Source organism: Ictalurus furcatus, chromosome 24 (assembly GCF_023375685.1).
Source record: "Ictalurus furcatus strain D&B chromosome 24, Billie_1.0, whole genome shotgun sequence".
In the NCBI taxonomy this organism is placed as follows: Eukaryota; Metazoa; Chordata; class Actinopteri; order Siluriformes; family Ictaluridae; genus Ictalurus; species Ictalurus furcatus.
In genome coordinates, this window is record NC_071278.1 from 17,289,337 (window position 1) to 17,304,519 (window position 15,183).

At 40.2% G+C, this 15,183-nt stretch overlaps 1 protein-coding gene across 4 annotated transcripts; it reads left to right on the top strand.

Moving 5' to 3' along the window:
* Positions 1 to 566: 566 nt before the first annotated feature.
* On the top strand, positions 567 to 12,386 carry fam133b (family with sequence similarity 133 member B). 4 transcript variants are annotated; one of them, XM_053612460.1, is made up of 11 exons: positions 567 to 668; positions 3,816 to 3,913; positions 6,216 to 6,294; positions 6,402 to 6,524; positions 6,616 to 6,648; positions 6,819 to 6,893; positions 7,024 to 7,122; positions 8,108 to 8,161; positions 8,254 to 8,295; positions 8,418 to 8,468; positions 11,897 to 12,386. In XM_053612460.1, exons 1-11 carry the CDS (start codon positions 645 to 647, stop codon positions 12,008 to 12,010), a joined length of 792 nt encoding a protein of 263 aa, XP_053468435.1. In that variant the 5' UTR covers positions 567 to 644; the 3' UTR covers positions 12,011 to 12,386. The 4 variants fall into 4 exon arrangements, with proteins under 4 accessions (XP_053468435.1, XP_053468436.1, XP_053468438.1 ...); XM_053612463.1 differs by having other exon boundaries at positions 650 to 668; positions 3,816 to 3,920; XM_053612461.1 differs by lacking the exon at positions 8,108 to 8,161.
* Positions 12,387 to 15,183: the final 2,797 nt, after the last annotated feature.

The following is a 15,183-nucleotide window of genomic DNA, read 5'->3' on the forward strand; positions in this document are numbered from 1 at the left end:
AGGAGAACATGCAGACAAACTCCACACAAACAGACCCTGGAGCTCTGGAGCTGTGAGCTACACAACCCACTGTACCACTATATACATTTACATCAATACAGTTGATAAACCTATAATGGATAATAGGTGTACAGTCTGATTGCCACGAGAAGAAAAGGTCTCAGTGGTGTTCTGTATTGCACTTTGTTGGTTTGGTTCTCTTGCTGAAAGAACTGCTGTGGCTGGCTGTGCACGGTGTTATGGAGTGCGTGAACAGGGTTGTCCATGATGCTGAGGAGCTTCTGCCGCATCCTCCTTTCAGTCAGTTCCTCCAGCAAGTCTGGCTGCACACTCAAAATGGACAATTTCTGGATCAGATTTTTGACCCCCAGTACACCACTGTGTAGAAGGCCACACAGGACACCACTGAGCATTACAGCATTCGCAGTGTCCGGGCCCTTTCACACCGGGACGTGAATGTAAATGATACTAATGTGATCAGTGTAATGTACAGTACTCTGCTGCACTGTAATATAATATGCTGCGATGCCTCTCGTGACCGCTAGGTGGCGGACGTTTCCAGTTTCTCAGACGCGATGCGGCTGCAGCAGACATGTAAACAAAGCGTGTAAGTTTGTGTGTGTGCGCGCGGTAAATCTCTGAAAATGGGAAAGCGGGACAACCGAGTGGTAAGTTAAATCAGAATAGAGTTATATATGTGTAAGATTTTGTAAATACGCTACAGGCAGTACAATTTCTACACTAAGTCCAGTTCTGAGCTAAAGGCTTGCGTGAGGCCTAGGTAGCTTAGCCTCGCAGGTGTTGGGGTTATTTTATTCATTTAGTCCATGTGCACTTTGTGTGCGTTATATTGCATCATATAAATAAAGTCTTGGGGAATTTCTAAGCGGTTTAAAGATTGTTGTGTACATTTGATTCGTCGAATTGCACGACTTCCGCTTAGCCACGTTGGCTACTAAGTCCTCAGCTAGCTGGCTAATTGTGAGTGAGTGTGTGTGTGTGTGTGTGTGAGAGAGAGAGAGAGAGAGAGAGAGAGAGTGTGTGTGTGTGTGTGTGTGTGTGTGTGTGTGTGTGTGTGTGTGTGTGTGTGTGTTGCTGGAGTAACGGTTTGGGTTAAGTTATCTACCTGTGTCAGTCTGTATACGGATAGTTTTATGCTGTAAATGTTTAAATACTTTGCTTTTGGAACAGAATATCTAGGTTAGCATAATAGCGTAAATGTTCATAGAGAGCTAGTATCTAAGTAACGTTAAAGTCGTCTGCAAGCTTGCTGAGAAACTGACTGCAGTTAGTAAGTATAAACTGGAATAAAGCTGGTTTGACGGTGAACTTCGATATTCACAGATATGCGGAAATTAAGGGACCGTCTCTAAAGTTACATACGACATTGTTAAACACGTTTCTCACTTCAATAGCATTTGAAGGGAATGACTTACAGTCACACACACACACACACGAGTATATATGAGTATATATAATATACATACACATATATGTATGAATGTGTGTGTGTGTGTGTGTGTGACTGTAAGTCATTCCCTTCAAATGCTATTGAGCTTTAAATGCTGGTATATTTTGTGTACGGGCCCATCCTGTAGGGAAATAAATGGCAAAATTTACATGTGATTTAATAACTTATTTTTAAATAAATATCAAAAATCTCAGAGATGTGCATTATAGCTGACAGCTAGATGAACACTTTACAGTTGGTTGTGTGACTGTAAGTCATTCCCTTCAAATGCTGTTGAAGTTAGAAACGTGTATAACAATGTCGTATGTAACTTTTAGAGACGGTCCCTTAATTTCCGCATATCTGTGAATATCGAAGTCCACCGTCAAACCAGCTTTATTCCAGTTAAGTATAATAATAATAATTATAATAATAGTAATAATAATAATAATAATTAGTTTTGCTTTCACCTCAACATTTATCCACAAACCGGTAAATAATTTCTCACTTCACTACCTTCAGTTCACTTGATTGGCAATTGTCAGAGATGCAGATAGAATTGTTAGGTGTGTGTGTGTGTGTGTGTGTGTGTGTAGTGGATTATATATGTATCATGTGCACTACAATCAAGTATTTATAGCTAAGCAGCACCAGAGAATAGTTTGATTATTTGCAGTGTCTACAGTTGCTAAAATAATAACCTTTAGGACACCCCCCACCCCACCCCCCCTCCCCCCACCCCAAAATCCCATAAATAACACCCAAGATAACATGTTTACAAAACTATGAAATGGTAATAGCAAGCTGTACCTCCTCTCAACAGGATGGGATTAGACATTCATTAAAAAAAAAAAAAATTAGATGAATGATCAGGTTTGAGTTGTTCCATGTTCATCTGTTCATTGATTTTATCTAACTGCTTTATCCTGGTAATACGTAGCAATGGATCCAGAGCCTAGACCAGGAGCACTGGGCATGAAGCTGGAGTACACCCTAGCGCACACACACGCACACACACTCTTGAACCTGCGACCATAGCGCACACGCACACACAAGCACACACGCTCGAACCTGCGACACTGACGCTGTGAAGCAGTAACGCTACCCACTGCACTACCTTGTTGTGTGTTGGTTCCATGAATATGCAGGACAATACCAGGGGTTCTCCTGGCTACACAGACCGACACCCTCCTCCACTTTGGTGTGTTTTTGATAATAAGCTGGGTTTACATGGAACTAAATTTTGACTTCATTGTCGTGAATTTTGTAGAGCGTTCTGGACGCAGTTCTCTGTATAGTTATAGCGTTTGTACTTTGTAGTGGAAATGACTCACTTTGTCAGTGTATTAGTTTGTAATTAATATTTGAGGTGTGCGTAGTCTATTACGACTATTATCTCGAGATGAGCTCTCGGGAGCGGCACGTAGCATTGTTGTCGTCATCGTCCTCCTCCTCCGAGGACACTTGGGCTGTCGATCCAAATCTCACTAGCCAATGGGAGTAAATCATCGTTAAGCCCGCCCACACAAGAGCTTTATGCCAGAATGGCGAACGTAAATTTGCGGCGCGTAAACGAAAACACTGGCAGTTCATTCATAAACAGAGATTAGTGAAAAGGATACTTTGAAAACTGTTAACAAAGAATGCTGTTTATTTGAAGACACGTTTTTGCCACCGAGTTCACTGTTTTCAGTTTCAGAGAGTTTTTCTTCTGTCTCATTGTATATTTTTGTTGGTTTCTTGACAAGTTAAGTTCGATACTTTTGGCACAAATTTAATTCCATAGGTTTACACTGCCTGATTTTGCTGTTGCAGACAAAAATCTCACATCGTAAAAAACTCGTTCGGTTAAGGGCTCAGATCACAAAGCATAATATGACATGCTCACACCATCGCAACCACGACAGCCAGTGACAAACTTTTAGCAGCGTCCAGATTGAGTGTGAGTGCTGCTGTGCAACTAAAAGCCACCAACAGGAGGATGGCATACTGTATAATGATGTATAAATGAAACATGCTGATAGACAGGAGGAAAATATCTTATTACCTCAAGCTGACTTTGAAGATTGTTTCTGCTTATGCGAGATCTTTTTTTTTTTTTTTGCATTAGCCCAGATTGAGTACATAAGCATGTAACCTGATCATTTCTCTTGATCATAGGTCTATCATTAGGAGCTTCATCATATAATCTGACATGGAGAAGGTGTTATGGCATATGGTCTTTTCTAGAATTCAGGACAGATTTAATTGGGATCTTCTCTTCCTTTGTGACAATTAATAATGTAAAAAAAAAAAAAAACGCTAAATGCGAGTTGTGAGTTGGTTGCTCAGTCACGGTGTGCTCATTGTGATTGTTTCCTAACAGCCGTACATGAACCCCATAGCTGCTGCTCGAGCCAGAGGACCCACACCTGCCAGCGGCCCCACTATACAGGACTATCTCAGCAGACCTCGACCAACATGGTATGAGGTATTAACTTGTAAAAAATATATATATATAATAAGTAAACACTTAGGTATTGACTTGGTGTGACTGCGCAGCTGAAACCAGGTCAGCCTTTTCTGGAGGATTTTGTCAGTGTTTCTGTGACTCACAGACTAGATTACAAATTTCTCTCATTCATTTTTTTGCGTTGTTTTTTTTAAATTATTATTAATTTAGAGCACGCTTATACTTTACAGATTGATTGCTGACGTTAAATCTGAAAATCTTAGATCTGGAAATGCTGTCTTGTGTTAAATACAGTGAAGGAGAGACAGCTTTCCATCTTTACTCTTAAATCTTACCTCTTAAATGCACTTGAAATCAGCTTAAAACATTTCCTTTTGACTTGATTTGTCATATTTGATATTTATTTTAATTTGAAAGATGCTTTAAGGTACGTTCACACATCCAGTGACAAAGCGACCGGAGACCATTCCTTTTCAACGAGAGCCGGTGTTCCGGCGTCATGAGCCACAGCGACCGCCAGAGTCGGGTGTAACGCGTTACTGTAATCGAATGACTTTTTCTGATCATGCAGTAATGTAGTGCGTTACAATTTAAATGTATATAATTTGATCCCAGGTACTGATGTCAGTAAAATGACCTTACTTGCGTTACAAATTTATTGTTAAGAAAACAGTATTAAGTAAAATGCATTTTAAAATAAATCACGTTTTGCCCCGAACGTTTTTTCTTTAGCCCTGAATAATTCTCCACTTGGAGCGGTCCGTCACTACGTAACAGAACGTCAGTAAAAGAAGACAGTCTGTAATTTTTATATCTTCAGTGAACGGAGGCGAGACCAATCGGACAGGGTTTACAGGAAAATACGTGGAAACACTCGTGTCTTGTTGACTGACGGGTCTCAGTTCTGCCAAACGCTCGCTCATAGTCAGTGTGAGGGAAAACGGATATACGCCGACTTATTTATTTATTTATTTTTAAGCCAGTAAAGGGATTGAAATTGAAACCCTAACATCCTCTGATGCTGAGCAGGAAAACAAGGTGTGTAAATGTGTATATGAGTTCCAGTTTACGTGAACATGATCTGAGCAGAACATAAGGAAAGATAATGTACTTTGCATGGCACTGTAGCAGCTAAACCCATACAATGATAGAATAGCGCTGCCTCCCCTTGGCTAGCGACACCAAACTCGCCTAGTTGGAAAAGTTTTATATTTTATCGGTCTGGTAGCCCTACAAACAGAGACAACACCCGAAGCATGTTTTATTATACATCCAACTTTTCCTGATCATGTCATACATTGACGCGCGCTAAAATTACTGCAAGAATACACTTTGTAGTGCATTTTTGTAGTTTTTTTTTTAAAGTAACGTGAAAGTAAGTAGTAATCTGATTACTTTTTACACGCAGTAATCTACAAATGGGAGTGAAGACGGTAGAGCGCACATGATCCGTAGCCTCCCGTGCGCACTAGCTATTGTTTTGCTTTAAACGTGCTAAGGCCGTAAGCTGTGCTAAGCTTTCGCTGCCGATAGATGTCCGCAATGACAAAGAACACGCACTGCTTCTCCTTCGTCTCGTAGGATATAAATACATATATACACTGATGGATTTTATAAACAAACGCCCTCTTCCAGATAGTTTAATTTGACCAGTTTGTTGTCAAAAGTGGAATGCTAGTTGCGCCACTCACTGATGTATGTAACTATGGCAACCAGTAGTAGGAACGTCTACTGGCAACTTGCAGTGATAAAGTCATTGTATGTGTGAATGTACCTTTTAGAGAAAAGAAATGTCTTTAATTCGGGACTAATTCAAACCTTGTTTTTTTCCCCCCTAACAGTACTAAATCAGTGTACTAACTCATCCCTAACAGGGTTTTAACTTGATGATATTCTTAAACCCTGACCTGTTTGTATTAGCATTAGAATATGCTTGTTTGTTTATTTGTCTGTCTGTTTGTTTGTTTTTAATGGAGACTGCAAAACACTCTGGAAAATTGCTGCCTGCCAAATGCTGGAAATGTAAATAAATACAGTTTATTTTTACTCTTTGCCATGCATTACGCGTCATTTAGTATTTTTATTATTCTGATTTTAATTCCAAAGCACTATCAGTAGTTTGTTGACTACTCTGAGAACATCACTGTTGGCAGTGATTGACCACTACTTTTGTTTTCTTTGTAATAAGTTCACCCGTCGTACGTGCACTTTGGAGATGCTCGATTCTTCAGTGTTACCCCATTACAGAATTAGGTTTCCACAGTGCTTTAATTTGACTCTGATGCTCTTCTGATATTCCCTCATGCTGCTTAGGGAGGAAGTGAAGGAGCAGCTGGAGAAGAAGAAGAAAGGCTCTAGAGCTTTGGCTGATTTTGAGGATAAAATGAACGAGGTACACATCTGTTACTAATTAAAGATGATTAATACTTACATTCAGACTTTGTTAAAACTGCTTCCTTCGGCGAAGGTCTGGGGTTTAAACTTGTAATGAATTTCCAGAGATGGAAGAAGGAACTGGAGAAAAACCGAGAGAAAATCCTGGGAGGGGGTGAGAAGAAAGAAAAAGAGAAAGACAAGGAGAAGGAAAAGAAAGAGAAAGAAAAGGATAAAGACAAGAAAGAGGTCAGCTCTTATTTAAAATGATTCGTTTCCAGTGCGAGGAATAAGGACAGTGTATTGTAATGTATGATAATGTTAACTGTGTCTTTTACAGAAAAAGAAAAAGGAAAAGAAAAAATCCAGTAGGGTGAGAAAAGCTTTCCATCTTTCACATTTCCCGTATTGTGTCCCAAGATCTGCATTACAAATAATTCAGGAGACTGAAAGAGAGAGTTTTTTTTTTGGTTACACTTTCATCTCCCATTTGCTTCCATTATTCTTGATATCTAATGAGCTCTGCTTTTGTGTGTGGTCAAGCATTCTTCGTCTTCTTCCTCCTCCTCATCGAGTTCTGATTCCTCCAGCAGCTCGTCATCCGAGTCTGAAGATGAGGTACGGCACGTTTAACTGTACTGCGCCCTTAGAGCCATCGACTCAGCCGTTATCTGAAAGGAGATTTCCTTCCTGTTTTTGTTCTGATTTTGTTTTCTGGTTTTTTTTTGTTTTTTTTAACTAATGCTAGGATGAAAAGAAGAACATGAAGAAGAAACGGAAAAGGAAGCGATCCTCGGCACGTAAAGCGTCAGAAGACTCTGATGCAGAGTCAGAAACGGACAGCAAGGTAACGTTCATTCATTGCTCTTGCTGACGAGAGCTTGCTATGTGTTCTTTACTGTCGGGGGGCGGGGGCGGGGACGGGACGGGACAGTAGTTATTAGTAAAATTTGAGAACAGGCCTTACTTGGTCATCGAAAAACTTTGTTCTGTTTTAAACGATGAAATCCTTTCCGGGATTTGAGCCGAGCACGCACAGTGATTTTAGTTGCTGCGAAAAGAAAACCTCATTAATGGACTCAGTTAGCACTGAACACGTGTCCGGTGTTATGCTGCATTACAAAATGGAAGGCCATTTGAATCACTGTAGAGTATTTAAAGAAAATTCCTTATAGCAGGCGTTGTTGAATTCTCGAATCTGATTGGTCAGAACATGTTGATTCATTTCCTGAACAGCGTGGCTTGGGTAGAAGTTTAGCTGCAAGCCAGTTCACACCTGTATATGATTCCAAAAGCATGGAGTCGTTGATAAGGCGAAATTTCTGTCAGAAGACACTTATTTAACATTTTTGGAAGGATTCTCCAGTGTCGGTAGTTTGTAACAGTCAGAGGTAAAACCCTTCCTTTACGTTTTCCAACAAAGTGTTCAGAATGGATGGCTTTGCGGTTTCTCGGTAACTTGACAAGCTAGGACTTTTTGTCTTCTTGACTTCAAGAAGGAAATAAAGAGAGGCTAGTGAGGGAAAGAGTGTTCCACAAAATTAAACACAACTCTAATTGGATAAAATCTTCAAACCTGTTCTTTAACAGATAGGAAAATTGTTAGCATTGGCAAAATATCTTGGAATTAGAAGAAAAAAAAGCTATTATAGAAGAATAAACACTGGGGGCAACACACCGCTCCATCACTGATTATTTTTCTATAAGAGCAAGAGAGAAAGAGTCTGGATTTCCTGATGAGGGTTAAAGTGTAGTCACTGACTGACTCTTTACAGTATACCAAATTGCTCAGATTGTGAACTGACATTAATTTGGCGTGTAATTCATTTCAGGAATCGTCCAAAAAGAAAAAGAAAAAACTCAGGGAGGAGGGAGAGAAAGATAAGGTGATGAAAATACATTTCCCTGTTTGTTTATTCGGTCGGTACGGTCTAAATATTTGCTGTATTCTAAGACTCTGAACGTTTTCATTTCAAAGGACGACAAGGGCAAAAAGGACGAGTCTGAATTAGACGACGATGTGAGTACCTTCCTCTAATCACCCCGTTGAAGTCGGCTTGACGCTAGGTTCTGTGTAAGCTGTACGTGGTATACATTCAGAGTACACAATCGCTGACTGATGAATGTTTCCTCCATGAACAGGGTGAATCCAGAAAGAAAAAACGCAGTAGTGAAGAGAAGGAGAAGAGCACAGTAAGTTGTATTGTTCTTTATCTAGGCAGGAAATAAAACCACAATTTTCTTCACACAAGAGCTAGCGAAGAGCGAGGGCGAAGGGTTACTGAACACTTGAGGAGAACGCTAACCGCCCTGTTCTCTGTGCATGAACTCTCAGACGTTACGTTAGCTAGCGTCACTCTTTTTGACAAGGGGGACAGAAATGCCATCGTTCCCACTCAGAAAACACGGCTAGTTAACCGTACTCGAATCTCAAGCTAGTCTGCCGCTGAGAAGATGAACTTCTGTTTTGTTAATAAACTGTTAATGTACATTAATGTTTCTTTAAGTGCCATTATACCACAGTGCTCTTAATCTCTTGAATCTTGATTCTAGTCGATCTTATACACGATCATTTCTATAGTAACAGCTATTATACCTAAGGTTAAAAATTAAACAGATTGTAGTAATCGACTAAATCGCTGTGTTGCAAAATGAAATAAAACACTATGGGGTGTGCTAAAACATTAGTTTGCAAGAACAAACAAATGTACATCAGTATTACTACACCACAAGTCACATTTAACTAACCGAGTAATGTTTATTTTCACTGTTTTATTTTTATAATAAGCCAAACGATTACCACATTAACAGTTGTTCATACAATGTTCATCAATTTGTCAATTTAAAACAGAGTGTGTAATATGAAACAAAGCCTTAATGAACCTGTTTGTGTTTGTTTATTGAATATTTAGACCTAAGGCCTGTTGCACGAGGCTAGTTGAACAAACTCAGAGTTGCAGAGTAAGCTTTGAGTTGACAAAACCAAACCAATCCAGGTTAACAGGTTTCATGATGCTGGTTATCAGTGTTCTCAGTCAGTGCAGGTTTTAACCCAGAATCAAAGTTCAATTCCATTCAGTTTTATTTGTATAGCGCTTTGTACAATAGACATTGTCTCGAAGCAGCTTTACAGAAATATCAACACGGTATACAGATATTAAAGGTGCGAATTTATCCCAACTGAGCGAGCCGGTGGCGACGGTGGCGAGGAAAAACTCCCTGAGATGTTAAGAGGAAGAAACCTTGAGAGGAACCCGACTCGGAAGGGAACCCGTCCTCATCTGGGTAACAACGGATAGTGTGAAAAAGTTCATCATGGATTCATATGAAGTCTGTTTGGCCTTAGGAGCAGCCGTAGTCCCAGCAGTCGGGAATTGGAGTAGATGAGAGCTCCATCCAGAGGCAGGACATCCGAAACGGATCAGGCAGGTCCGGAGAGCAGAGAGGATCAGGATCTCTAGTATCTCCATAAAATCGTGTGTGGCTCGGCAGAAGGAGAGAGGGAGAGAAAAGACTGTTAGGACTGTGCTTAGCATAATAGAAAGTCTAGTCAGGGTAGGCTTGAGTAAACAAATACGTTTTAAGCCTAGACTTAAACACTGAGACTGTGTCCGAGTCCCGAACACTAATAGGAAGACTGTTCCATAACTGTGGGGCTCTATAAGAGAAAGATCTTCCCCCTGCTGTAGCCTTCACTATTCGAGGTACCGTCAGATAGCCTGCATCTTTTGATCTAAGTAGGCGTGGCGGATCATAGAAAACCAAAAGGTCGCTTAGATACTGTGGCGCGAGACCGTTTAGTGCTTTATAGGTTAATAATAGTATTTTATAATCAATGCGAGATTTCACTGGGAGCCAATGCAGTGCGGATAAGATCGGGGGGATGTGAACGTATCTTCTGGTTCTAATTAGGACTCTAGCAGCTGCATTCTGGACTAACTGGAGTTTGTTTATGCTCCTACTGGAACGTCCAGACAGTAAGGCATTACAGTAATCTAGTCTAGAGGTGACGAATGCATGAACTAGTATTTCTGCATCATGTAGTGACAATATATTTCTTATCTTAGAAATATTTCTGAGATGAAAGAAGGCTATCCTAGTAATATTATCTATATGAGCGTCAAATGATAGGCTGGAGTCGATAATCACGCCAAGCTGTTTTACTGCTGCACATGATGAAACAGAAAGACCATCCAGAGTAACCATGTGATCAGAAAGATTACTTCTAGCTACACGTGGTCCTAATAATAGTATTTCTGTCTTATCAGAATTAAGTAAAAGGAAGTTAGTTAGCATCCAACGTCTAATGTCCTTTACACAATCCTCAACTTTAGTAAAAAAAAAAAAAATGAGTAAAAAGTTTACTCAGCATGCACATGCACATAAATCCAGACGTTTGCAGCAAACAGCCAATAGCGTTCATCATGGCAAAAAAGCAGATGTGCGTACTTCCTGTTGAAGAGTGAAAAATTATTTTGCGGAAATATGAGGAATTTAAACACACACTAACCTCAGAGAGGAACACCGTTGTGGCTGCCAAAGCTCGGGAAAATTGCTGGTGGAACATTGGTGATTTGCGTAAATGAGTATGTTTACTTTTACAGGCTCACCATGAGAATAAACGAATTGAAAACTTATAGCCCCAACATATTTCATGTAATTTCATTTGATATAAACGTAATTAATAGAATAATATATTAATAAAAATGAATATCAAGTTGTGAAAATATATTAGGTCGGGAATAACGGCACCACACGAAAATACGTACCACCCGCAAGAGCCGCGTACGGTTTGCGGTAGAGTAAGAGTGTAGCTTCGGCGTGTCCGATTTTTAACACGCGGCTCAAGGAGCCACCGTAGACAGATTATACCCTCTGCCGAAAATCGATATATTTTGTAAAGCCAGGGGATTGTGTCTGTCCCTAAAACTTCTTTCCCTTCAAAGTGCCCTTATTATTGTTTGCGCTCTGAGCTCCACAGGATTCTCCATAAAACGCTGAAGCCATCTGTACACGCAATAACGGTTAACTTTCGAATGCATCAGATTTATATCACTTTGCTCTCAGCCGATTGGTCCACGCTGGGTTAGAGTTTTCTTGCCCAGAATAAAACCCTACCAAGATTAGCCGTGTAGTGTAAGTTACCATGGCAATAAAATCAATCGATCCGCCGTTTTGAGACCGAAAAACCAGAGTTTGCTCAAACTAAACGCAGACTTACCTGCGTACCCACCGAAAGCGAAGCCTCTGGAGACCAGAGTACAGCAAGTTCAGGAAAATGCCGTAATGAAAGTTTTTGCTCATTTATGTGTACATGTTTTAAGTCATGCATTAATTAAGCATTTATCAGTGTGTTTTTTGTTAACGTTTAAACAAATAACACACGTTGTCTTAGTTTGTTAATTTATTAACATAACTTGTGTTGTGTTGTGATGTTATTCGTGATTTGTTAATGTTAACTAACACAGTAAATAAAGGAACCTTAATATAAAGCATTACAGATAAGTGTTTAGATACTCGGGGGACTTCAGGACACTCGTTGCCGTGGTGGAAAAACAGCAGGCTGAGTGCGGTTCATTATCCTACACTATCCCTCATTCTGTGCGTTGTTACTTTTGCAGGACAAATCAAAGAAAAAGAAGAAGCGGAAGCATAAAAAACACAGCAAGAAGAAAAAGAAGAAGAGCTCAGGGTCAGATGTAGACAAGAGTGCAGGAGTGTGGCATCCTGACTGAACTGAATATGTTCGGAGCCCTTCCCCTGTCGCTGGAAAACCTGACTGATGTCTGCCAGTGGGACTGTGAAAGCTGCTCGTGTGGAGCAGTGTGTCTTCCTGCTTAAGCAGGGTGATGATCGTGTGTGTGTGGATGGATGGATGGATGCATGGATGGATGGATGGGTTGTGTGTTGGGGGTTTGAGAAGGGCTTGAATTCACTTTATTTTTTGTTATTTTAATTTTTGCTTGAGTTTTTTTTAAGCAGAAGTTTGTGTGTCCCAATAAAGCGCTGTTCTAACATTTCAGTTGTGATGCTACAAGTAGTATGTGATAGACATTAGGATTTTAAAGGGGCGGTTTGTACGTTTTTCATTAAAATTGCTTGGAAGGTGAATTGCATTTGCAATGAAATGCTCGTGAATCCGACACTTTGGGAGATGCAGAGCTGAGCAGGTCTGTTGTGGTGGTGAAACAGGAAATATAAACAGCAACCTGAACCAGATAAACAAAAACAAAAGAATTGTAATATTGTGACTTTTCGAAAGTACCACTGAAACTCTAGGATTATTCTCAATCTTCGAAGTTACATACTGCACCTTTAAAGAGGAGATGCTGAACAGAGAGACTTGAGTAAGATGAGCCTTTACTTTCGTTATATTTTAACCGGAGTTGTGATATTGTGTTACTTGTCATAAGCAGTGAGTTCAACTTTTGAGAGTCTTGCTTCCAATTTACTCCACTGCTTATGGCTGATTTACTCACAAAAAACAACAACAAATTTTTTTTACACAAAAATATTCATGTTTCCTTAGTTTATGTTACAGGCTTACTCTAAAATTAATTAAACTCCTTCTAATATCTTGTCATTTATCATAACATGTATTCAGTCAGCTCCAGAATTATTAGCACCCTTGGTAAAGATAGGTCTTATGTCAAAAGTGTTTGTGATTAATTGGTTTAATCTCTCACTCGAAAGCATGAATTACCTAGATCTGTGCCTTGATGTAATCTTATCTTGTTTATATCATGTTTTTTTTTGTGTGTGTGTGTTTTTTTTTGTTTGTTTTTTTTGCTCTGGCGAACACAGACATGCTCCTCTCCAAACAAACTGACGTTGTAGAAACCTCTCAAATATAATAAATGGAATCAGGATGCACCCGCGCTCAGATTTGAGTGTCATAGCAAACAGATTAAACAGTTGTGCAATTGACATAGCAGGGATTTTAAAAATATGTTTAACAAATTCTCTCAAATAATATGTATATTCTTACAGGAACAGCTATTATCATTTATCATTAGCAGAACACTCGGTACGGTAAACACTGGGTCACTGGGTGGTAATATTACGTATTAAATTTAGAACTTGGCCATGAAATTTATGTAAAAGGAAGAAGAAAAAAAAAATCAGTGAGGACAGAGATAAGACCATGTGCTGTTTATTTAGTCTGGTGTTTGTGTGTTTTGTGTTCTGAGACTCTATAGTGTTTGAATTTATATGTAAATATAAAACAAATGTATATAACTAACAAAACCTCAGAGACGGAGAAGTCTTCTTTTGCAGAGTTTAATAAGAATAGAAGCAAATAGTCAAGAGTTAAACACTCCGTTTAATGGTAAACAGGAATAACAGAGGCAAGGCAGATTATTAGAATATTCAGGCCAAGGTCAAACATTAAAGGGTCATTTCTTAAAAATACTTAACAAGTAGACTCCGCAGTGTCCCACCTCACAGGTTCTCCACCTGGTCCTGGAGTCCTGCTGCCCAGCACATTTTACATTCAGTTTTCTCTGCTCCCTGCACACCTGATTCAACTGATCAGCTGATGAACAGCCTTCCTTAGCAGAAGTGGGTGTATTAAGCAGGGAAAACACTAACGTGCAGGACAGGGGGGACTGTAGGACTGGGGTTGGGGACCTGTGTTCTATCCAAGAGGCAGTTAAAGAGAACCAATTCACAATTCAGCACTCTGGAGATGGTGACCTCTTGTGGTCGGCAGGTGAACTGCATGTAGTAACTCTTGGGAGTATATCTGGAGAATCGTCTAGAGCAGGGGTGTCGAATCTAATACGGAAAGGGTCGGTGTGGGTGCAGGTTTTTCATTCTAACCAAACACACACCTGAGACTATTGTAGGCCAAGATCAACTGATTAAACAGGTGGAATCAGGCGTAGCTACAGTTCTCCGGTAAGGCAAGGAACCAACTGAAATCCATAAGTAATTATACCCCTATCTGTGCAAATTAATATCAGCTGGGTTAGTAAATTGATGGTCTATAAAAAAGGCTTTTCGTTAACAAGGTATCACACAAGAAACATCTCATGATGGGTAAAAGCAAAGAGCTCTCCCAAGACCTTTGCAACCTTATTGTGGCAAAACATATTGATGGATTCGGATACAGACGTATTTCAAAACTTCTGAATCCTCCAGTAAGCACCACTGGGGCCGTTATCCGCAAGTGGAAGCAACATCACTCCGTCATCAACCCGCCACGCACAGGAGCTCCTCGCAAGATTTCTGACCAGCGAGTCAGAAGAGTAGCACAAGAGCCAAGGACCACTCGGAAAGAGCTCCAGACGCTCAACAGTTGGAGGCAGCAGGTGCCATCATCACAGGGAAAACAATAGGCAATGCACTCCACTGCACACGCTCACCCCGCAAGACTCCATTACTAAAGAAAAGGCATGTCGAAGCTAGATTTAAAGTTTGCTACAACTCATTTGAAGAAGCCTAGGAAATACTGGGAGAGTGTAGTCTGGTCAGACGAGAGCAAAACTGAACTTTTTGGCTGTCATACTACACACCATGTTTGGAGAAGAAATGGCACGGCACATCATCCTATAAACACTGTACCAACAGTGAAGTTTGGAGGTGGAAGCGTCATGGTATGGGGCAGTTTATCATCGCACGGTACTGGCAGACTTCATATCATTGAAGGAACGATGAATGGAGCTCTTTACCGGGAGATTCTTGAGAAGAATCTGCTGCCATCCACCAGGATGATGAAGATGAGACGTGGGTGGAGCTTCCAGCAGGACAACGATCCAAAGCATACAGCAAAGAAAACTCTCGATTGGATTCAGAGAAAAAAATTCAAGGTATTAGAATGACCCAGTCAATCACCTGACTTGAATCCAATTGAACAAGATTTAAAGGCAATATATTTAGAAGAACGGACCAAAATCACACCTGA